This window comes from Choristoneura fumiferana, chromosome 19 (genome assembly GCF_025370935.1).
Source record: "Choristoneura fumiferana chromosome 19, NRCan_CFum_1, whole genome shotgun sequence".
NCBI classification, from domain to species: domain Eukaryota; kingdom Metazoa; phylum Arthropoda; class Insecta; order Lepidoptera; family Tortricidae; genus Choristoneura; species Choristoneura fumiferana.
This window is the reverse complement of record NC_133490.1, coordinates 1,131,024-1,153,871: the sequence shown is the minus strand read 5'-3', so window position 1 is coordinate 1,153,871 and position 22,848 is coordinate 1,131,024. Positions and strand designations below refer to the sequence as shown.

General features: G+C 38.8%; 2 protein-coding genes and 1 long non-coding RNA gene across 3 annotated transcripts in view; 2 read left to right on the top strand and 1 right to left on the bottom strand.

Moving 5' to 3' along the window:
- LOC141438788 (uncharacterized) overlaps positions 1–17,290 on the top strand; it is a 146,109-nt gene extending 128,819 nt beyond the window's left edge. The window contains exon 2 of the long non-coding RNA XR_012452510.1: positions 14,255–17,290. This is a non-coding gene — a long non-coding RNA (uncharacterized lncRNA). The remainder of the gene's footprint in view (positions 1–14,254) is intronic.
- Positions 1–22,848, bottom strand: part of LOC141438787 (glycine receptor subunit alpha-2-like) — a gene marked incomplete in the record, with an annotated part of 101,697 nt that overhangs the window by 48,406 nt on the left and 30,443 nt on the right.
- Positions 2,352–11,965, top strand: LOC141438567 (glycine receptor subunit alpha-2-like). The gene is made up of 6 exons (XM_074102439.1): positions 2,352–2,358; positions 4,201–4,335; positions 6,252–6,352; positions 7,753–7,913; positions 8,523–8,595; positions 9,272–11,965. The coding sequence occupies exons 1-6, from the start codon at positions 2,352–2,354 to the stop codon at positions 9,398–9,400; spliced, it is 606 nt and encodes a 201-aa protein (XP_073958540.1). The 3' UTR covers positions 9,401–11,965.

The window sequence follows — 22,848 nt, the reverse complement described above, 5'->3', positions numbered from 1 at the left end:
ACTATGGATTTGCGGTAACAAAAAAGGAACTTTCCATACAAATTATTGGGACATTTCGGGAGACTATGTTATTTAAACTCAGTGAACGATTCACTCTATCTACCTGTAAATTTTCCAAATCGGAGTCGAAAAAATCAAATGTACAACCTTTTTTTAGAAATGTCATTTTAGCACTGTAGCTTGCTGTGACAAAGTACCAAACTGTTCAGCTACCTATGAGCTTGACTGCTTCGAATGGGTTTGATGCAACATCTGTCTCCGATGATGACGTGTCAGCTAAACTGAACGTGCCCGTAGTCTGCAAATACGACGGACTATTTGCGGTAGTTCTAGTTCCTTCACAAGACCTGAAGAAAGAACTGCGTTATTTTTCCGCCTTTGTACCTTTGCAAGAACTGAAGATGCTACTGCGAAAGGAACAAAGACAAAAAAAATAAACGCAGTTTTTCCTTTCTAGTCTTGTAAAGGAACTAATGCAAAAAAAAACGCAGTAGTTCCATCGCACGAACATCCAAAGGAAGCACTGCCAAATCCAGTACGCACGACTACAAGCCTGCTGGATCGGATAAAAATCCTAGCAGATAATACTTACAATAGGTAGTTATATGATATCGAATTGACAACTGTTTTCGACTCGAAGGTAACAAAGGGAGTGTAGATGATTTTGGAACTGCTCGTAGTCTTCTGCTGATTGTGCCAAATCATCGGTTATGATTATCCCTAACAAAATCAATTTATAGAGATATGTAGTACAAATTAGCACGGGATAGTTTTACCGCAATTTGATACCAGTTATCGGCCGAGAATTTGCTGTTATGTAAGTATTTCGTAAGTATTTATTTATACCTATAAGGCAAAACATGGCCTAAAAAATGCATGAGATTTGGCAAACATACAATTGGAATTATGGAATACTCCTGAGGATCACAGAGGTGCAAGAAAGTTTTTTTTTTAATTCGAATACCTACACTACAGAATAGATTTTTTTCTTCAACGGGAGCGAAGCCGCGGATTAAGCTAGTAATTATATATACGAACTGAGAAATCCAGATGCAGAAGCCTAGAATAAACTTCGTCAACTCTTTTCATGGTTAGCAACTTATTAATAATTGATATTAGCAGCTTATGATACTAATTCTCTACCAAAAGTCTTGCCACAGAAATTGAGTGATGATGATGATGATAATTAGGGTAGTAAACTCTGTATGCTTTTTATTACCTCTTTTGATAGAAAGGCTTACACGAAGCACTGTTCATAAAATATTAGGTATGTCTAAAGGCACTGTATACATGCTCGTACTAGTAACATGCTTATAAGAATGCTTATGAGCATGCTCATAGACTGAAGCTAACGCGTTCACACTTGCTTATTACCTTCCCCCTTCCACCCCGTCTCGAGCTTGCCACTAATAAGCATGCTCGATAGTGGCATGTCCTGTTCACACATGCTACTAGCTAGCATTTGCTCAATAGTAGCATGCTTTCTTGCTACTAAAGAGCATGTGTAACAGTGTCTTAAGGGACTTTGGCCTTACGGATGCCCTTGATAAACTTGATTGCCTGTGCATTCCTTTGCGTGTCGTACAAGTGACTAAGAGCCCTGGTGGCAGCGCTCTCTATTGCCAACTACGAATTCCAGCTCTCGGCGTGGAAGGTAAGGACAAACCACCGCACTATTTTCCCAAGAAACTCGTCCTGTACATTTGCTACCGATTTTCAACCGACGACCATGATTGCTAATGTAGCAAGAGGAGTAGGACCATCAACCAAGACAAGAAACCGTGGTCAGAATCTTGGTAATTTCTCAATTTATCGTACACATATTATGAACACTTGAAAGGCGTTTGGCTCGTATTATAATATGCGAACAGTTATACAAGACCCTGCTTCTAATTATCAATAAAAAACCTATAAATTTTATAGGTCGTAGTAAAATTTTCGAGTAAAGTACAGTTGGTACAAAATTTCGTGACTCGATAAAAAAATGTGAATATTACTCGAAGGAGTACCCCGATCGGGTAGCTAAGTGTCGCAATAGACTTTCGCTAGCTGGCGCTGTCTATTTGAGTGTGTGCGTGAGCTCCTAGTGTCCGTATACGGCCGCAATTGACGTTCAAAGTAAAGCACCTCGTTTGCGGCTTTGGCGGAATATTTCATTTCGAGTGTGGGGTCTAAAAATCGGTTACGCTTAGATACTCCCGCCATTAGTTTTTGGTGAAATAATTCTTCATAATTTACGAAAAAAAACCTGAAAAAAAGGAACTATTGATAACAGCGCCATCTAACGGACATTGCTCATGAGCTAACCAGGAGCAAACCCCTTAATTCGGTTTAGGTCTTGTTGCAGAAAAATGTACGGTAAAGTATTTTATGTAAAGATATCTCCATGTTCTCCCACAGCTAAGAATATATATATATATATTAATATAAAAATAAAAAACTTATTTATTCTAATTAGGAACATAAACTTCTCTATAGGTAAGTATTTAGATAAGATACGAATATAGATTCACCCAGCAGCCTGCCGCGGTCTGTGCCCAGCAGTGGGACGTATATAGTTTGGGATGATGATAGATTCACCATACGAGGGCTTTTCTAGACTTTAACACCACGATGAAAATTCTTCAAAAATAGACGTGAATTCGTCCGTATTAAAAAGTAAGTTAGTTTTTGCTTAGTTTCCTACCTTATTTTACCAGTTGCAGGGTTCAAATTGGAATATCCTAAAATTAGAGCTAGTACTTGAGTACCATGAGTAGCAACTTCAGAATGAAACGTTTCATCTACCGTTTTCGGAAGTTGCCATTTGAATCTTATTCGCGTCAGTTAGCGTTGATATTCCTTTGAAATTTAAAGGCAGTTAGAACGTTCCATTACCAGGTTAAGATTTTTAGTTCGTTCAAGGAATGAGTGGAAAGATGCGTGGCGTTAATGAGGTATTTAACGATGTAGTGAATGAGAAAGAAATAAGAGCTAATGAGCGAGGTCTTAATAGTTTGGAATTATTTTTGCTTGGAATGCGGGACATTTTATAACTACTTACTTTTAGTAAAACTAAAACATTAAAAAACCAATTTTTGTATTTTCAATTTAGGTTTTACGGGATGACCGTAAAAGTAAAAATTTGGAATTGAAATTAAAAATACAAAAAGATTCCAAAAAACCAATCTTAATTTGATTGCTTAGTAACGATATCTCTTGTCCGGGTGAGCGGTTAGTTCCAATGGAATGCCGAAAAAAGTTTCTCGATGAGGGCTACGGCATAGATGTCGCTAGCGTCGCTGCTTAAGTGTCTAAGTAAGAAACAAAAACAAGCTGAGATATGAGGTGCATAGGGAAATTTGTGTCGGTACCGTTGACCATCAGTGGTGTAGCGGTATAGCACGCGGTACGGATTACCGAGGACCTGGGTTCGATTCCCAGTGATGGTCTTATTTTTCTGTTTTTTCTGTGCATCTATATTTAAGTTTGTATTTTCAATTAAAAAACCAGTTAAGTGCGAGTGGGAAGGCATTCTTTCTTCTCCGCTAAACCGTTTGATTTCTCTACGGGTGGAGGGGTCACACGGATTATTAGAGATGGCTTTGAAAACATTTTAGGTTTGCTAATACAATTTTCCGATTTAGGGATCCCTTTATATAGTAGTATAGTGTTTGAAAATGCTTATTTTTGTTAGAAGTGTCCCACTCCCTCCTCTCTGCAAGCAAAACCATTTGAGAAAAACATTATGTTGTAGGATCAGCCAAATATGTGGTCTACCAGCCTAAAGTTGATAATCGTTTGCATGTCACAAAACAATAATGCCAATGTGTCTGTTCACTTGAACGTTCGACTATAGCGACATATTAATTTGATAGGAACTATTTTTTTTTATTCGACTGGATAAGTAAGAGATCACCACCGCCCATAAACATCTGTAACACCAGGGATATTGCAGATGCGTTGCCAACCTAGAGGCCTAAGATGGAATACCTCAAGTGCCAGTAATTTCACCGGCTGTCTTACTCTCACACTGCTGAACTTGTTTGAAAATTGATACACGACTTATTTGGTTGAGGAAAAGTTTCGAATAGCTTAGTAAGCTTGTCAAGTTAACGAGTAATAATCCATTCATGAATATTGACCGCATTATAGTACGGAACTCTACTCCAGTTGGCCAGTTTTCTTCTTTGTGTATTCCAGAAACCCTTCTCATTCCAGTGTCCCACACAACAGACGATCTGATCTTCCAGTGGGACCCTGACGTGCCGCTGGTGGTGGACGAGAACATAGAACTGCCTCAGCTCGAGATCGTCCACAACCGGACTGCTGACTGCACTCAGGTCTACTCTACTGGTCAGTATGACTTTGGAATGCATGTCACACGCAGTGGAAGAAAGGTTATGGGCCCTAATAACAGATTGTATTTGAATCGGTGCCTTTTGTTTTTCCTATAAAGACCGTTTTTTACGCCATACAAAATTTTCCTCTCGCAGTCAGAGAAGGCCTGTATCCAGCAGTGAGACGTATATAGGCCGAGATGTTGAAGATGGTGATACAAAATATACGTCAGTTAACCTTAATTTGAGGAGTGGTAGGTTGATCTAATAAAATTTACTTTCTAAATTTGTGATAGGTTGTTTGGAAAAGGCGTGCTACTATAATGCTCATACATACATCTGCCAAAGAAATTATTGCGAAATTCATAGTGAAAAGGTTCCACCCTGCCACATGGTTCAGTTTCCTCGATTGTACCTACTTGACAAGCAGATTAAGGAGGTGTTATATTTCATTTGCCCTGAGCTAAGTCATAAAGCAATTGCGTCCAATTGTTTGCAAACAGGATCGACCTTAATAGCCGGCCTGTGTGCTAAGTCGAGTTTAGTGTACATCATTAGCTGTAAGTCTGTCGTAAATGATAAATGACGTCACACATAATACTATTTTTTTTTATAAAAAAATTAAGGTTTCATACCTCAGTCGTCACAAACGGAACCCCAACCCGTCTCAGGAACGAGTGGAAGTATCAAGAGATTATTATTAAATATTCAAGGTACTTACTTCCTCTGGTAAAAGCAGTGAAAATATCAGCTTGTTTCCCGTACATACATAACAAGCACTGAAAGAGGGTAATTATTTCCTTCTTCAAACAGATTTCGGTAAAGTATTGGTTATTTTATTTTACAAGCTTTTATTTAGTTTCACCTGTCCCGTTGTCTGTCTGTCTGTAATCAAATCTTGCAATTATGATTGGTTATTTTGGAGTCTTTTTGTATTTTTTATTTCAAATCCAAATTTGATACTTTGACGGTCACAGATGTCGCTAGTGCTGCAGCTAAAGTAGCGTAGTAGAAATAAGCAACCTAAGATATGAATGCATAGGAGAAATTCGTGTCTGTAGGTACCTACTCCTGTCCAGTGGTAGTGTAGGGGTATGGCACGCAGCACGGAATGCTGAGGACCTGGGTTCGATTCCCAGCGCTGGTCTCTTTTTCTGTTTTTTTCTGTGCATATGGATGCAGTCTCAGTTTGTATTTTCGACAAATCTTGCAAGTTAAATTTCACCAACTTCCAGTATACTGGAAATTGGTAAAATTACCTATAGGTAGTCAGATTGACTTGATATTTGGAATGATTATGTAAATCGCGTGACAATACAATAATCTAGTAGTGATATCCTGATATCGAAAATACAAACTGAGACATGGATGCACAGAAAAACCAGAAAAAGAGACCAGCGCTGGGAATCGAACCCAGGTCCTCAGCAATCCGTGCTGCGTGCTATAACCCCTACACCACCGCTGGACAGGAATTTAGACACGAATTTTTCCTATGCATACATATCTCAGTTTTATGTCCAGCGGTGGTGTAGGGGTTATAGCACGCAGCACGGATTGCTGAGGACCTGGGTTCGATTCCCAGCGCTGGTCTCTTTTTCTGGTTTTTCTGTGCATCCATGTCTCAGTTTGTATTTTCGATATGGTTTCACGGGATACCCGTAAAAGTAACAAATTTGGAGTTGAAATAAAATAAAAAATACAAAAAGACTCCAAATAACCAATCATGATATCCTGATAGTCTAGCCAGGGTCGTCTCTGCAGGATGGAACTCTTCAACGGTTAATAGCATCGGCTTGAAATTTGGTCTGCAAATGTAGTTTGGGCGACAATGCATGTACTGCATCGACATTTCAATTTCCTTCTATGACACCTTTGCTATTTTCACTGATATAGTACATATGTTTAGTTTAACTTACATATTTTTTATCGCAGGCAACTTCACCTGTCTTGAAGTGATCTTCAAATTAAAGCGGCGCCTCGGGTATCACCTCTTCAACACCTACATACCGACCTGCCTCATTGTCATTATGTCGGTAAGAAAACGCATATTTATTTCCACTGAAAAAAAGAAAGAAAGAAAACACTTTTTCATTACATTGTGTCTTAAGGGCGGTAAATAAGGAATTACGAACGAGAGTCTATTAGAAGCCCGAAGTCGAAGACTGAGGGCTTTAATGAGTCGATGTTCGTAATTCTAGTACCGCCCGTGCGCCATAGAATGTTTCTCATCACATTTGCGAGTAAAATTAAAAACTTTATTTCTAAAAGAAAAAAAGTATAATTCTTCCAAAGCATTCTTCTTGGCAGCGCTTCCATAGGATAAGTTCGCCTTTGTACATATCTTTCTCTTGTTAACAGTAACTGTAATTTTCAGACGTTTTATGTACAATAAAGAGTAACAATACAATACAATACTAGGTACTACTCCTACTTCTCCTCCTACCTACTCCTACTTCTTCATTCTCCTTATTATATACTCCTTGGTCTGCTCATCAAGCTTTTGTGACGTTGGCTTTATCTACCACACACTGCTCTTCTCGCTCTGAAACCCAATCAATAATATTTGAATCGCGCCAAAAATCCACACAAGAGAAGGTATTTGGCGTAACGAGCAGCATGACGTATGGTCCTCCCCATCGATTTTAATTATTTTTCATCACACTTGCTCGTAAACAGCGTCGTAACATGCAGGCTACATTGCAACCCCCATTATTATTTTTTTCGGACGAACTGTTGCTGTTAGCCTCAGACGGCTTTTACAGCTTACCGGAGAGAGGGCGAGCAACCAGATGGGCTGCTCAGCAAGTTAGCAACCCCCCAAATAAAACCCTCGACCTTAATGTGCTTGTCATGAAACCCGTGGTCGGTAAATGAGTCATTGCCCGTACTAATTTTCTTGTCATGAAGCCCAATGTCGGTAAATGAGTTTGTTACTGCATGGTGTGCTGCTGTATAATATTCGTTTTTCTTTTACAAATATACAATTTTACTCGCAAATGTGATGAAAAACATCGATGTCGCACGGGCGTTACTAGAATTACGAACATCGACTCATTAAAGCCCTCAGTCTTCGACTTCGGGCTTCTAATAGACTCTCGTTCGTAATTCCTTATTTACCGCCCTTAAGACACAATGTACTATTACACATTAGACTCAACAACCGAGCCATCAGCTCTCCGATAATGCTGCGTTTTCACCTATACTATAATGTGCGAGGCATGTGTTTTTCATGAGCCAATAGAAACGCTTCATTTACCTGGCCTCGCTCCGCTCAGCTGTTTCCACCAGAGATGTGCTGTGCGAGAATGGGTAAATGAAGCGTTTCTATTGGTTCATGATCACGAAAAACATTCCTCGCAAGACATCCTTGCACATTATTGGTAGAAACGCTGCATAAATACCCCACTACCACTAAACCTTCTCCACGTTCCAGTGGGTATCATTCTGGATCAAACCGGACGCGGCGCCCGCGCGGGTGACGCTTGGCGTGACGTCACTGCTCACGCTGTCCACGCAGCACGCCAAGTCGCAGGCGCAGCTGCCGCCCGTCTCCTATCTGAAGGCCGTTGACGCCTTCATGTCCGTCTGCACTATGTGAGTTCATGCCCATCAGCTGTGAATCAAGGGGGGAGGTCACAAGGTCTAATTCTAGTTAGAAACCCTCCTGCTCATCTGTCGCAGAAATAATATTATATTTTTAATGAGTTTAGAAAAATATATCTACTGTTGTTAGTGACCCAGTTGCCCAGGGGGAAGGTCATGAGCCCCCCATTGGATCCACCCAAGAGTCCAGTCCATTCTGAGATGGCGAAAAAGAGAAGGAAATAAATTTGGGGATGAATCGGTATCTCTATTCCAAAGAATACCTACTGTCACCATCAAGATAACATTGTAAAAAATAGAAATCGATTGAAATCTTGATTCATTTTGCCATTTAAGTCTGAGAAAAATAGGAAAAATAATACAGGTAAAATTAAACGATATTATCTTCAACAGTATTTTAAATGAAATCGCAAATAATTAGAATACATTGAAAAAAAAATACAAAAAGAAATGCGGAGGCCGAGGATCGAACGCGGGTATTCGTCGATCCGGGACGCGTGCTAGTGATAAGCCGTTACACCAAACTCCCACGGTGTTTCCCATTGTATTCTCGCGACAGTTCTAACTTCAGAAATTAAAAGATTTTACTTATTGTTTCAGGTTCGTGTTTATGGCATTAATGGAATACTGTCTCGTTAATATTGTGTTAGGTGACGGCGCTGGCAAGCCTAAGGTAAAGTCCTCAATGTTTTATTTTTAAAACATAGTAAAATTTTAAGTAATATACATTTAAGTAAATAAAAAAATTATGACCACTAAAGATCACGTACAAAGATCAGTTTGTGTCAATTTTACGTAAACGAGTGTTTTCTGCCAAATGTTACTATCACCTACCGACTGTGCCAACTAGATAATGGCCCTTATAACCGGATTTTTATCGGTTACCTCTGTATTTCTTTAGGTTGTAACTTTTTTATTACACATACATAAATAACAATAATACCTTAAATAATATTTTCTAGCTGATCGTAACATATAATTTATCTTTACCCTAATGTAAACTCTAAACTAACGTTTAAAACATAGATACCTCATGATTGCACTTTTTAGGTTCAACAGACAAGTCATATAACATTTAGTTGTGCTCCCTTGGATAAAACACTAAAACGAGCCCCAAACGTTAAAATATGCATGGACCAGTCCATTATAATTATAATTTTGACATAATTTACTGTGTACATAAATGTTAAATTTGCATGCCAGTTTCTGCTAGGATATGCTAGATAAAAGTACATTTGTATTATATTCCACCCTGTTGTAACCATATTCAGCGAATAAATTATCATTTCATTCATTCAGGTCAAATATCATATCATAATTATCATGTCATAGGTAAATTATCTTTGCAGGAGCCAGCAGAAGCAGCGAAGGCGCGCATGCGCGCGATCAACATAGACCGTTTCTCCCGCGTCTTCTTCCCTCTCCTTTTCTCCGTGCTCAATGCCACCTACTGGATACACTTCGCTCAGTACATCTGACTGCCCGACTACGATGCAGACAAAGCATAGATAGACTAAGTTTGACCTTACCTGGACTGTTCGCTAACATTAGGCACTTGTCTCACCGCCAGCGAGGAAACGATTGGCTATCGACTATTTTCTCGCTCAAGAAACGAACAAAAGATATAAGATCCTGTGTGAGTATAAGAGATATATATATTAATAGTTGATCGCTGGCTGTTCACACTGTCGGCGAGAACTCGCTCTTACATCTTTTGTCGCAGCGACAAGAGCTATAAAACCCGCTGAGCTATAGATACTCGCTCAGCGATGTCAGCTTGGCGGCCGCCCCGCACGAGCGAGTCGAGTGGAGCGAGTAATCGCCCGTCGCACGCGAACACTCGCTTACAGCCGAGCGACAAAACTACACTCGCTTCTCGCTGCTCGCCCACTCGTTTCTAGTTACTCGCTCTACTCGCTTCTCGCTCATCGTTGGCGGTGGGACAAGTGACTTACGCTTCAAAACCATAGTTATGCTATACAGGCTGTCTCTGACCGTGGGCTTCTTTTGTTTTGTAAAATTTTCATTGCATGTGTTTACCTGAAGGAGTGTATTAATAATTATTTTGCACTCCTTCAGGTAGGTATAAACGTTATTAACCTTGATAATTATTATCAGTACCTACGTGATTATCACAATAACTGTCATTGATAGTTGTCGTGTACATTATTAAGATAACTTTTTATCGTTGATAATCAAGATAATTATCATGTAAATTATCAAGATAACCATCGTTGATAATTATCGTGGTAATTATCCTGTGCAACCGTGTTTGGAGACAGTGATTGAAAAAGCAACGAAATGAAGAATTAGTCCAGGTCGGGATTTCCATCTTTGGGACATAGCTGCCAAAATTGTCTGTATTAAGCTCTCGTAGTCGGGGAAATTGTTATTAACATAAATAAACATTTAAATTAATCCATAATTATTAACAAACTGTAACATACCTAAAATGCAATACATTATTAACATCGTAACAATAAGTCCTAGTAGGTAATGCATCGACAAGACAGCTACTATTCTTCATTTTTTTAGCATTAGATAAAGGGTAAACAATCTTGACGGTTCTTTTTAACGAAAAAGGTAAAAAAAAAAACAGTAACTATTATTTATGATACCAAAATAATGTAAATGAGCACGTAATCTTGATAATTGTTACAAATTTGCTGTGACTTATTTTTCAAAAGTGTTTTTCAATAAAAAGACACGTCCAGATCGCTTACCTTCTTTCCAATGCTAAAAAAACGAAGTAGACGCCTGATGTGAGACTTTTTGCGAAGTGTTCTGGCAACAAGAACAGCGACGCACCTCAGGACGATCACAGGAAAACCTCTGGGCGCCTTATTTTAGAGCGGTTTCACACCGAGCCATCTTGCGTGCCGGGGCCCTTGGGTACCAAAGAAAATGGAACTCGGAAACTTTGGAAAGAATTAAATGTGAATGTCATTGGCAACAAAGATTAAAATGACTGATTTTCGAGGCCCCGATGAGGTCGGGGGCCATGGGCACGGGCCCCCTGTGCCCGTATAGAAAAGACGGTACGGGTTTCGCACTACAATAATCCGAATCGGTGAAAATACGGACTGGAGTGGAGTAGTCGTAGAACTATTTGTATGTGTGAAATTCGGATGACAGAAATCGGATCTACTGCGTAAACTAAGTACCTTACTGTAGTGTATGTCTAAAGGCACACATACACTGTCTCGTGTGTTCGTGTGTGAGTGCACAGCGTCAGTGTCACCTGAGCCGTGGGCGAGTGTGGAGGCTGTGCAGTGTGCTCACGCGGGCATTGTCGAGCCAGTGATACGAAGGAAGAACCCTAGCTCCTACACTTACAAATAGCTCTTGCACTGTTGTGTTTCGGCGTGGAGAGTAAGACAGCCGGTGAAATTACTGGCACTTGAGGTATCCCATCTTAGGCCTCTAGGTTGGCAACGCATCTGCAATACCCCTGGTGTTGCAGATGTTTATGGGCGGTGGTGATCTCTTACCATCAGGAGACCCACTTGCTCGTTTGCCATCCAGTCGAATAAAAAAAAAGTTCTGAAACTGCTCCAAGCCGTATTTTATCGGAATCTGACTAAACAAAGTAGGTACGGAATTTATTGAATTCGTTATTCTAGTACTCGTAGTTCTGGCAGTGGCGTAGCTATCGTATGGCCAGGTGGTGCAGGGCCCGGACCTCAGGGGGCCCTCTAACCTAAGCTAAAATGGCGTGAAATGGCGACATTTCATGATATGCCTAAAAGTTGGCCAGGCATGCGATGTGCTGAGAAACAATACGGCAGATCGATTAGAGCAACGCATTCGTCGATATTCCTAGCTCTATACCGGGCACATAATGATATGGCTAAAAAAAAAGAAAAATTTAGGTATGACGAGCGAAGCGAGGAGTGGTTAGTATGAATTATTACCACAAAGCGAGCGTGCCGCGGCGGCCGGCGAAGTGCCAGAACCGATAAGGCGGCGTTTCATGATATGCCTAGGAATTTCATGATCTGCCTAAACGTTACTAGGCAAATCGTTAAACGGTGAGTTTTGAACGATATTTATGGCAGCAGGCGGATGTCCCTTAGCCAATTCATGAAATGGCGCTATTTCACGATATGCCTAGGAATTTCGTGGTCTGGCGGATTTTACAATCGGCCGCCGAGCTAACATATGCACCGACCGGGACCCTGGTCCACCTAGCTACGTCACTGAGTTCTGGCGACCACTTGAGGCATAATCAAAAAAACTAAATCGCGTACCAGGGTGTGACCTTGGTGCTACTGATGTCATATTGAAATTTCTTAAATCTGCGAAAGAAATCCTAGCGAAATTGAATAGGAAAAAGTGTCAATTTGATATGTGATTCAGTTAAAAAATCCACGGAAATGGATGTTGAGTGACAGCGTAAATCTATTTTTTTTTTGCCAGATTAGTAAACAGAGTATTATTTATTTAAATAAATACTGCAGTCAGTCACCTCCAGTAATATACCGGGTGTGGCCTGTAACATGAGCAAATAATTAAAACAGATCGTACTCCTCAAAATGAACGACATTAGTACAGCGACTTTTAAAAATAAGTCGTATTTAATTTCTATTACAATTGAAGCTCCTGTCAGTTTCTATGGGCGTGTACACAAAAAACAGGGCCGGTATTTTCATGTCGTTGTTATCCGGGCCGTAAAAGAGTGTCACCCGTCTATGTCATACGTTGTTTTTAATTCGAAAATTGTAAAGAGGCTCCTAGACGGGCCATATTTCCACTGCAATATGTGAGTAAGAGAGGGACACCAATAGTTGCCGGCCACAAATTGCAGTGAAAATATGGCCCGTCTAGGCACCCGCTTACAATTTTTGAATAAGTTGAAATAAGTTGGCTAGAGACTGTAATGGCGATGTTCTGAAAACCCACGCATTTCAATTATTACTTAAGTGTGCATTTAGTTTAACAGATAGCCTGTTTACTAGAAATCTTTAACAGTTTACAAAATAAAATAATTATATGTTAAAATAAAAACATGTTTCTTCTATGCCAGCTAGCACTGTTCATACTGTTTTTCAATAAGGTCTACCCGCTACATGTGAACCGCGTCAGCTAGCGTAGCCCTAACTAAGGTAAGGACGGGGCGGTACGCGGAGCGAGCGGGGTAGCATGCACAAATTAAAACGTGTCACACACTAAGCAGATACGATAAGATATCTGTATCTGTCAATATCGCTCCCTATACAATTCAATGAGCTAACACACACAGCGCAGATAACTTATATTTTATCGTGAAGTATCTGTGGGCACCGACCGACATATATATCGAAAGATGGCAAAGATATTATCTGCGTGTATAAATTGATCTGTGTAAAATATCTGCAGATAGATACAGGTTGATGTGAGAGCCCCGCTGCACGCGAGTAAATCTAGAAGAGATAAACACGAAAACATCCTGTATAAACAAGCCGCACCAAAAAACAAGTCTACTCAGTTTGAAGGATTTAGACTGAATCTATCGTCTCGTATATTATCGTATCTGCGTAGTGTGTGACACGTTTAACGGCCACCGCTACATATGTGCCGCAGGCTCTACCTATATAATTAAAATAATTAAGTTACTCTTGCATGTTCCCTATTTGAGATTCTTCAAATGGCAATAGCTACTTAAGTTTTCAAATATGTCATACAAAAGATACATATAATTTAAGAATAGGCTACCTATTAAAGAACAGTAGGTATTGACAAAATTGCAAACATGCCTGTGTCTTTTTTAAGGCAAATTAAAAAAAATATGTACCTATCGTCCAATAATTTTAAGATTCCAAACAAACCACAAACAATTATAACCTAAGTACTTAATGGTACAAGTCAAGCACGTAAAAACAGCTCTGGGTGGCTAGTGGACGGGATACGTTTGCGCATCTGTCAACTAACAAGCCAATGGCGTGACGGCCGCGCGCGCTCCTACGCCCCCTCCCGCGTCCCCCACTGCTCCGCCGCCAATTTGGTCCGTAGTCATTCGCTCACTGCGCAGGTATATCGCTAGGAGCTCTTTTTACGTGCGTTGATTTATATTAAATGCCACGCAAGATTGCCAATGTGTCAATGCGACAGAGTAAGGCCTCTTGTACACACACGGTTTATCGCCGTGAAAATCTACGGTTAATTCGCACGGCGCACGCGGCTACAAACTTTCATAGTGATCCATACAACACTGACGACCGTGCCTACACGCGGCGAATTAACCGTAGATTTTCACGGCGATAAACCGTGTGTGTACAAGAGGCCTAAAAAAGTGATCCCCTACTTTTGATGCTACTTTGATACGAGTGCAATACTCGTAATACAATAGGTAGGTAAAGTACAATTCAATAGAATCTGTCAATTTTCTACATATTTAAGACACCCTATCGTGGGCACACTTGATTATATATGTCCCTGTTGTTGCAATTATCATCTAAAAGGAATCAAAAAAGAATAATAGTCACATTACAAAGCCTTAGGCAGCCCGGTGTTTATATTAGTAGGTTGGAAGTGTCTACAGGATTGTCAGTTTCTATTGAATTGGAGTTTACTCTAGCAACATGTCAATGACATCATAAAAGTGTAATAGTTAGAGGAGTGCTACCAGAGTTGAAGCATGTCACGTAATGACAGCAGGGTGTTATTATTATTATTCCCCTTGATGGCGGCCTTAAGGCTTGGGCCAGTGTCAGTTGACAGCAGGGTGTTTCACCATCCATTGATTCTGACGGTTAAATCCATTCATTCATTCATTTATTCATTCTCCTTTTATGCAATCAGTTCTTTTTGTAGCTGTGTGTTCACTTCAAATCTCGTGGCACTACCTATATCTATCTACATTTAATCGAGAAATTATTTTATATTTATTACACATAACATAATTATATCTTTCAATAGTCTGCTGTGGAGACGCTTACCAAGAAACGCGTAGGCGTAGGTACAGTTCAAAGATATGTTTACACTTTTGTACTTTGTCATTGTATGCCGTCTGGCAGTTATATACAAAAGTTCAAACATGAATTGATAGCAAGCTGTTGCTGGTACTAGTAAAGTGTAAGCATAATTTTTAAACCTCAACCCGTAACCATTTTGCATCCAAAAACCAGCGAATGATACGGGACGGTGCCGCGAAACGCACACTGACTAAAAGTTATATTAAGTACGCTAAAACTATACTTACCTACACGTGTAAACAAGACTTTATGATTATATGTAAAGCCTAGTCTAGACCTACGAGAAAGAACTGGCAAGTTACATTAAATTGTGAGGCCTTAAAGCGAATGGCTTCGAGGTGGTCAATCGATGCCAGGAGGTACAACTTGTACAGCCGCGTATCCAGTAGAGGCAGCCTCGGGCCGAGCGGCTGCCTCGCTCCGAGGCCGCGCAAGTGGAGACGCTGCCAAAGGCACGGCTCAGACTGAAACCGACAAAATATGGCTCGGCTCGCGGTGCTCGGCCTGAGGCTGCTCTAATGGATACGCGGCTTACGATTTTTCTTACAGCGGGGCTACAACGAAACTCGAAACTCGAAGTTCGTGTCGTGCGGTCCCTCTCGCTCTCGTATTAAATAGTATAAGTGTCAGAGGGCCCGCAAGACACGAACTTCGAGTTTCGTAGTAGCCCCGCAGGTTTTGTTGAGACTTTGCTTATGCCAAAAGTTAATTAATTAAATTTGTAAGAAATGCAAAAGTAGAGACCAAAGGGGCCGGTGCAGCCACTGTAGTCTTTGCCGGCAGCTATCGCTCTCAATGATTTCATTGAAGCATTTGATGTTCGAGGGAACACGTCGGCGTTTTGGGCACCGTACTACGGGGGCCATTTTTAGATTTAATTAAATTTAGTTACTTATAAACTTTTTATTTCAGTAAGTACATATATCTGTATTTAGTATTAAGTTGGTTCGTTATTTTTGTTAATTCTGTTTTATGAATCTTCAATCTGATTTTTAGTCACCATTCAAATTTCTTTTGAGATATTGAACCTTAAAATGACAGTGACGGGGCCTTCTCAACTTTTCGAGTTAATTAACATTTTGAATTTCGTACTGTTCCGGAATCCGCAAAATCATCTGGGGTGCTACTACGAAATTCGAATATCGAAGTTCGAATAGTACCGTCTCTCTCACTCTCGTATTATATAACATACGGCTGCGGCTTCACTGAGGCGGAGGCGAGCGGAGCGGTGAGGAGACGTGTAGGGATCGACCATCATTATATTACAACTCGTCTCCGAGATGTGGATTTGTTAGCGAGAATACGGGAGAATGAAACGAACGGTTTTTCAAAATACACCCGTAGCTTTTTTCAACAAAGCACCACAGTGTATTCCAACGTCAATTGGAATAAAATACAGACAGATTACACTTATAAACTTTAGTTATTATGAGAGAGCACAGAAAACTTGACCTGAACGATACAGGGTCAAAACCAGAGAGAAAGTAGAGTTGACAGCAGGAAATTATTTAAAAGGAACAAGACAAACAGTGGCAACATTGATGCAAAGCATAGACTTAAAGTAACGTTCTATTACTTCTATTCTAACAGGATTTCAACTAATGTGAGGTCGATCCCTACACGTCTCCTCTGCGCTCCGCTCGTCTCCGTCTCAGTGGAGCCGCAGCCTAATCGTTAGGGGGACAGTACGATACGAACTTCGATTTTCGAATTTCGTACTAGCCCTCCAGGGCCCGTTTCTCAAAGCATATTAGTCTAATAATATTAGTGTTTTGTCTCATAAATTGTATGAGAAAATGAGACAAAACACTAATATTATTAGACTACTATGCTTCGAGAAACTGCGGATAACCCGAACAAAATTCTATTGACGTCAGAGACGTAAATTTAATGTGATGGTTGGTAATAGTTGGGTTTGTGTGCTGTGGAGGTGGAGGAGCTGCATGAACACACATTTGTTGTAAAGACGTTGCTGTCGTAAGGTCGCTGGTGAGTAAAGTATTTAATCGTTTGTAGTTCATTGATATAAATGGATCTCCGCATGAATACCGCGTAACTAGATTTTTCCAGAAGGTATAATTTTAATTTTCACTGACAGAAGAACTACATTGCACATTGTAGGTACTGTTCTGACAATGAAAATTGTACCTTATGGAATATGCTAGTTACGCGTTATTGCAGTATCATCGACGATTGGTAACCTAATAGTATTTCAAAATTTGGATGGTGACTGACAAATCAACTTGTATAATAATAATAGCTAATTTTATTGTAAATTAATCTGCTATTTATATAGGTAGATAAATATATACTTAAATCTATTTCTAGGTAAACATTGAAGAGTTATCCTTGATGAGCGTTGAAAGTACGACGGTTGATCTGTTTACTAAGAAAATAAAATAATGATTTGTTCCATCATTTGTTTTAATTTAGTTAAGTACCTATTTTAATTACATCACTATTCTTTTTATATTGTTAAGGTCATTTAGCGACAGCTTAGACAACCGATGGAATCGACAATTTTGAGGTAGTAGATTGTATTGTATCTATATGTATGTATGTTGAGAACACATTGAGAAATAATATGTACAAAGGCAGTGGTACTTTTTGTACCCGTTCCCTTATTTAGTTAGATTATTATCAATCGATCACATCAAACTTTATAATTATATCCTAATTTGATAACTTTTCTCCATTTCTCCATTTGATAACTTTTCACCAATACACCTTTACACGTTGGATTGACTTGAAATTTGGTTTACCTACTTATGTAAATTACCTGACAATACAATAATCTGGTAGTGACAACCTGATAGTCCGACCAGGAACGTCTCCACAAGACGGAACTCTTCAACAGTTATTGGCATCGACTTGAAATTTAGTATGCAAATGTAGTTTGAGTTTGGGTGACACTACAAGTGCAGTCAACAAAAAGTACAGTCAGCAAAAAAAGCTTGTATAAAAAATGATTTTTTTCTAAAAACTTATTTCGAATTCGTTTAAAAGTGAACATGCGGTAGGTATTTGTTAGACTGCTAACGAGTCTGCAGGGCTACTACGGAACTCGAAACTCGAAGTTCGTGTCGTGCGGTCCCTCTTTACACTTATACTATTTAATACGAGAGCGAGAGGGACCGCACGGCACGAACTTCGAGTTTCAAGTTTCGTATAGTACTGCTGTATGTAACAACCACTATAGAACCGTTTTTAGTGCCTGCCTAATTTGGTTTGTGTCTAGTGCGGCGAGCAAAAAAACGTTTTGTTACGAAATAAGTAACTTGCAAAATTACCTACCTACTTTACATAGTGCAAATTAAAAAATTGCAACCTTGGATTAAACATTCACTTTTGTTAAAATAGACTCAATGAAAAATATTCAGAGAATTTAATTGGTAGGTAAGTTACCTATAGCTATTTACTTCAATGTTGTAATTTGGACTACTGTTTGAGAAAGTACATTTTAAAAAGTTAATGTAGTCGCTTAAATGCTTAAACTTATGAATATGTAACAGATGTAATGCCCGTGCACATAAAAATAATGACACTATTAGCGCGCGATGGGTTAAATATGTGTGACAATTGTGTGACCAATTTACAAAAACACGTGCGTCAATACAATAGCTGCAATTACATTTGTTTAAATCTTCGACACCACGTCAGGGTTCGTTTATCCTTTCCGGTATGGTTATTGTTGAGCTAGCTGGAACTTAGCTAGAATAAAAGATCAATTAGGTCACATGATTTTTTTGCGAACTTTCTGTCTCGATTCGATAAAATTCTTATCAAGTATCAAAAGATAGGCAAATAAGAATCATAGTCGTGACGCGCGAAACGGAACGCTCAAATCAAATCAAATTTAGTCGCGTTCTGAAAGCGAATGGGTGCGGGTCAATTGCAACATTTTTTTTTATAACAACGCTTCTTTCACGAGGAATGCTAAAAGTTATCAGCAGATATAAACGATCAATTACGTGATAAGATAGTGATCTGTGATCTCTAATCGAAGCGATATAAAAAGATATCACTTAAGTTCAAGTTCAGGGCCGTAGTGCAGCAGCGAGACTTTTCAAACGCACTGCGAACTGTCACCTCGTTTGACAACATCAGTCGGCCACCGGGTGACAGTCAGTTTGAACGTGCGTAAACATACTTTTCCGGTGTTAGCCCGCCATCAATTCGCATTAAATCGTGCTTATTCAATTACATAAACTTATTACAGACGACCGGTCTTCATACGAGGCACGGGGAGATGTCTGACCACGAGCCGACGCTGTGAGTCTAATCGGACCGTATAAAAAAAGTTTAGTTGGCCCGCGAATGTTGCGGATTCCGCTTGCATTGTTTCGCTAAATCAACGTTTTGTGTGTTAAAAATAATAAACTGGACTGTTAAAAATGAAGGAAGTGCACAGTAAAGAGGAGACCTCGGACGATGAGTCCGGATTGGGGTACCAGAACACTTTGGTGAGTTGTTGCGATGTTTTGAACTTTCTATTTTCTAGAAATTTTCTTTCTCCGTTAACCCGTTGACGTACGTAGCGGCTAGCGCTTGCACTTTTGCTATTATTTAAACACTCCAATCACCTTAATTACTTTATCTTGAGTTTCTTTATCTTGCGCGAGTTTGTTTACGTGTCTTTGTCAAACAATGCGGCAGCGTTCTTCCGAGTGAGTTGGACGATTAATGGATTTAAAATTCGATCGCACGTTATATTTGCACGAATTTAAATCAATCTGGAAGGTTCTGACGCGTCGCACATGCACTCGCGAGACGCAAGTTTGATTCAAAATACTGTGTTGTTTAGATAACACACGGCCGTATTTACTATACCGACTAACACTCGTATTATATAGCAATCTTGTAAATATATTACTTGCTACATTTACAAGCCCTACCTACAATATAATTGCATGGTCATGACTTTGTAGGTGTTTAAACTTTTGTTTTAAAGTAAGTACTTACTGAATAACATTTACATTATTATTTCGTTTGTTTTGAATTTAAATAGGTATCATTGTGGTGAAAATCACATATACATAATATTTTAATTATAATAAATGCTAAAAAGCATTAAAAAGCAAAATTTGGGCAGTTGTCACAATCAGTTGACATATTTTTTATGAGTTGTAAAACAAAATTATTTGTTGTTGGAATGTGCTCGGAACTCAGACTTCAGGAGAAGGGTACTTGGGGGTTTGGGCCCCATGCACAATGGCCGGGTCAATTGTTGGCTCTCAGAGCCAACATCTGACAAAGCCATTTGCATTTACCAATTTTTTAATATGTCCCTTGCGTAGGGAAATGACTGAGCACCCATGAGGCTGACATGATCACCTGGAGTGTTCAAAGCCTCAACAAAAAAAAGAGAAAAAAAAAACAAGATTACCCCATATACTTTGTATAGCTGTAGCAAGCTGTGATGTCACTTGTTTGCCAATTCAATTGACCATTTATTTATTTAAAAGCAACTAAAAATGTTGTATGGTTAATTAAAAAGTAATTTTCATGGCTTAAGCTAAAGTGTTTTTTTAATTAGAATTGTGTCAGAATGTCTGGTTGATGGTTTCACTTAAATAATTAGTACAGTTCTATGGAATTTGACACCAATATTTTCAAGATACTGCTCTAATTAAAAATTAAACATTTACTTTAAACCTGAACAAGTGTATTAATTTGCAATTAGCTGTAAAGTTTGAGTTTTAGTAAATAAATAAATAGTTGGTCAATTAAATTGACTAACAATTAAGACAATTAAAGAAAGAAAGAAAGAAAGAAAATACATTTATTTAACGCCATAAAACAAACATAGAACAAATAAAGACATACATGACGCTAAATAGGTCCCCACTCAGCATAATGTTGATGTTACAGTCCAGTATTTGCGGTACAAAGGTTATATCATGGTTTGTTTTATAAAAATTCTGAACAATAATTAGATTCAGAGAAAAAAGAGTTACGATTTCATAACAAACATAACATTCTGACTTCAAACAATTATGCAAATCAATATGGACTCATTATGGAGCTTTTCCACTATTTATCATCTTGCTGTGACCAACAACAACTTGACTATAGGTACAGACTTATTGAGTCGCATACATTTGAAAAAATTGAAAAATATGGTGCTTATTGGACTATGGAACGCCATTTGTTATTATGTATAATCTGTCTTAGTATCTTGGCATAGCTTAAAAAAATCTTATCAAAACAACAATGGATTATGATTAGTTTGGTTGCTGCTAAAAAGGCACATCCAATGAAACACATCTAATATAAAAAACAAACTGTAATTGGTCCATTTATAAAAAAAAAAGTTATAATCCTCATCATCATACCAGCTGTAGGGCGTCCACTGTTGGACAGAGACCTCCCCCATAGACATCCACTTGCTTCTGTTGGAAGCGGTCTGCATCCACCGTGAACTTGCGGCTTTAACCAGTTCATCCATCCAAAAAATAATTATAATAATTATAAAAAGTGAAATACTGCTCCTTTGCCAGACCCTGAATACCATTCTTAGTCAAAGTAAACCTTAAGACTGCAGGTTTGTGAAGGTCTCCGATGTTTTCCTCCACAAAAATTTTGCAACATTTTGCACACGTATTTCGAAAAACTCAAGAGATATGAGCCCTGGTCTAAACCCACAGTCCTCTGATTGAGAGACCAGACAGGATACTGTTGTTATTATTATTGTGCAGATGGTCATTACAAGAACTCATTACAATATATTTACATATTAGCAACAGATAGCAACTCTGTTGGGTTGATAGCTTACCATTAGGTGACCCGTTTGATCATTTTCCTCCCTCTATCTTCTACACTGTGTTTTTATTGGTTTCCGTTATCTTCGACAGACTGCTCAGTTCATTACCTAATAGAAACTATTTTTATGTAAGTTTTTAATCAAAATAAAAAATAAAAATATACATTATATTATTTATAATAACTTCACAGACATTGTTTAGGGTAAAATTGTAAAATTCACAAGCTTGCCTGGTGATATTGATGTGACACATAAGAGAGACAAAAAATTACCTTTTTAGGGTTCCGGAGCCAAAATGGCAAAAACGGAACCCTTATAGTTTCGCCATGTCTGTCTGTCTGTCAGTCCGTCCGCGGCTTTGCTCAGGGACTATAAATGCTAGAAAGCTGTAATTTTGCGCGAATATGTATGTAAACTATGCCGACTAAATGGTACAATAAAAATGACAAAAATATTTTTTTTAGTGTACCTCCCAACTCCCATAGACGTAAAGTGGGGGTGATTTTTTTTTTCTCATCCAAACCTGTATTGTGGGGTATCGTTGGATAGCTCTTACAAAATCATTAGGGGGTTGCTAAAACGATTTTTCGATTCAGTGATCTGTTTGCAAAATATTCAACTTTAAAATGCAAATTTTCATTAAAATCGAGCGTCCCCCCCCCCTCTAAAATCTAAACCGGTGGGTGGAAAATTTTGAGAAAATTCAGAATGGTATTAAGTTTATCAAACTTTCAAGGAAAACTATAACGGCTAAGTTTGCTTGAGAATTATTAGTAGTTTAAGAGTAAATAGCAGCCTAAGGTATAAATATACCTAAACTTGGAAGATTCCGTATAAAATACGAAATTCTTAGAAAAATATTACTTATTTTTTTCGTAATGACTACGGAACCCTATTTTGGGCGTGTCCGACACGCTCTTGGCTGGTTTTTTTATCCTTCTTTTGCTAATTATGTGTGTAAAATTGATAAGTATATGTGTAAAACAGTTCAGTTACAAACTTTAAAAAAAGAGTCATGAAATTAAGAACCTTTACACTGTTTTAGTTAATATCGTCACTTTAGATTATCTCTTTAAACAATAAGAGTCAAGCCAATGGTGTTTTGGAGAAACTAACTTTATTTGACCTGTTGAATGTTCCCTTAAAGTTACCAGAAATCAAAATTAACATGGTGTACCTATATTAAAAATTATGTAAATGTAAATTAAAG

Coding starts and splice junctions, on each gene's coding strand:
- LOC141438567 (XM_074102439.1), top strand. Junction 6,353..7,752: donor GCCTCATTGTCATTATGTCG/GTAAGAAAACGC, acceptor TCCACGTTCCAG/TGGGTATCATTCTGGATCAA. Junction 7,914..8,522: donor TTCATGTCCGTCTGCACTAT/GTGAGTTCATGC, acceptor TTATTGTTTCAG/GTTCGTGTTTATGGCATTAA.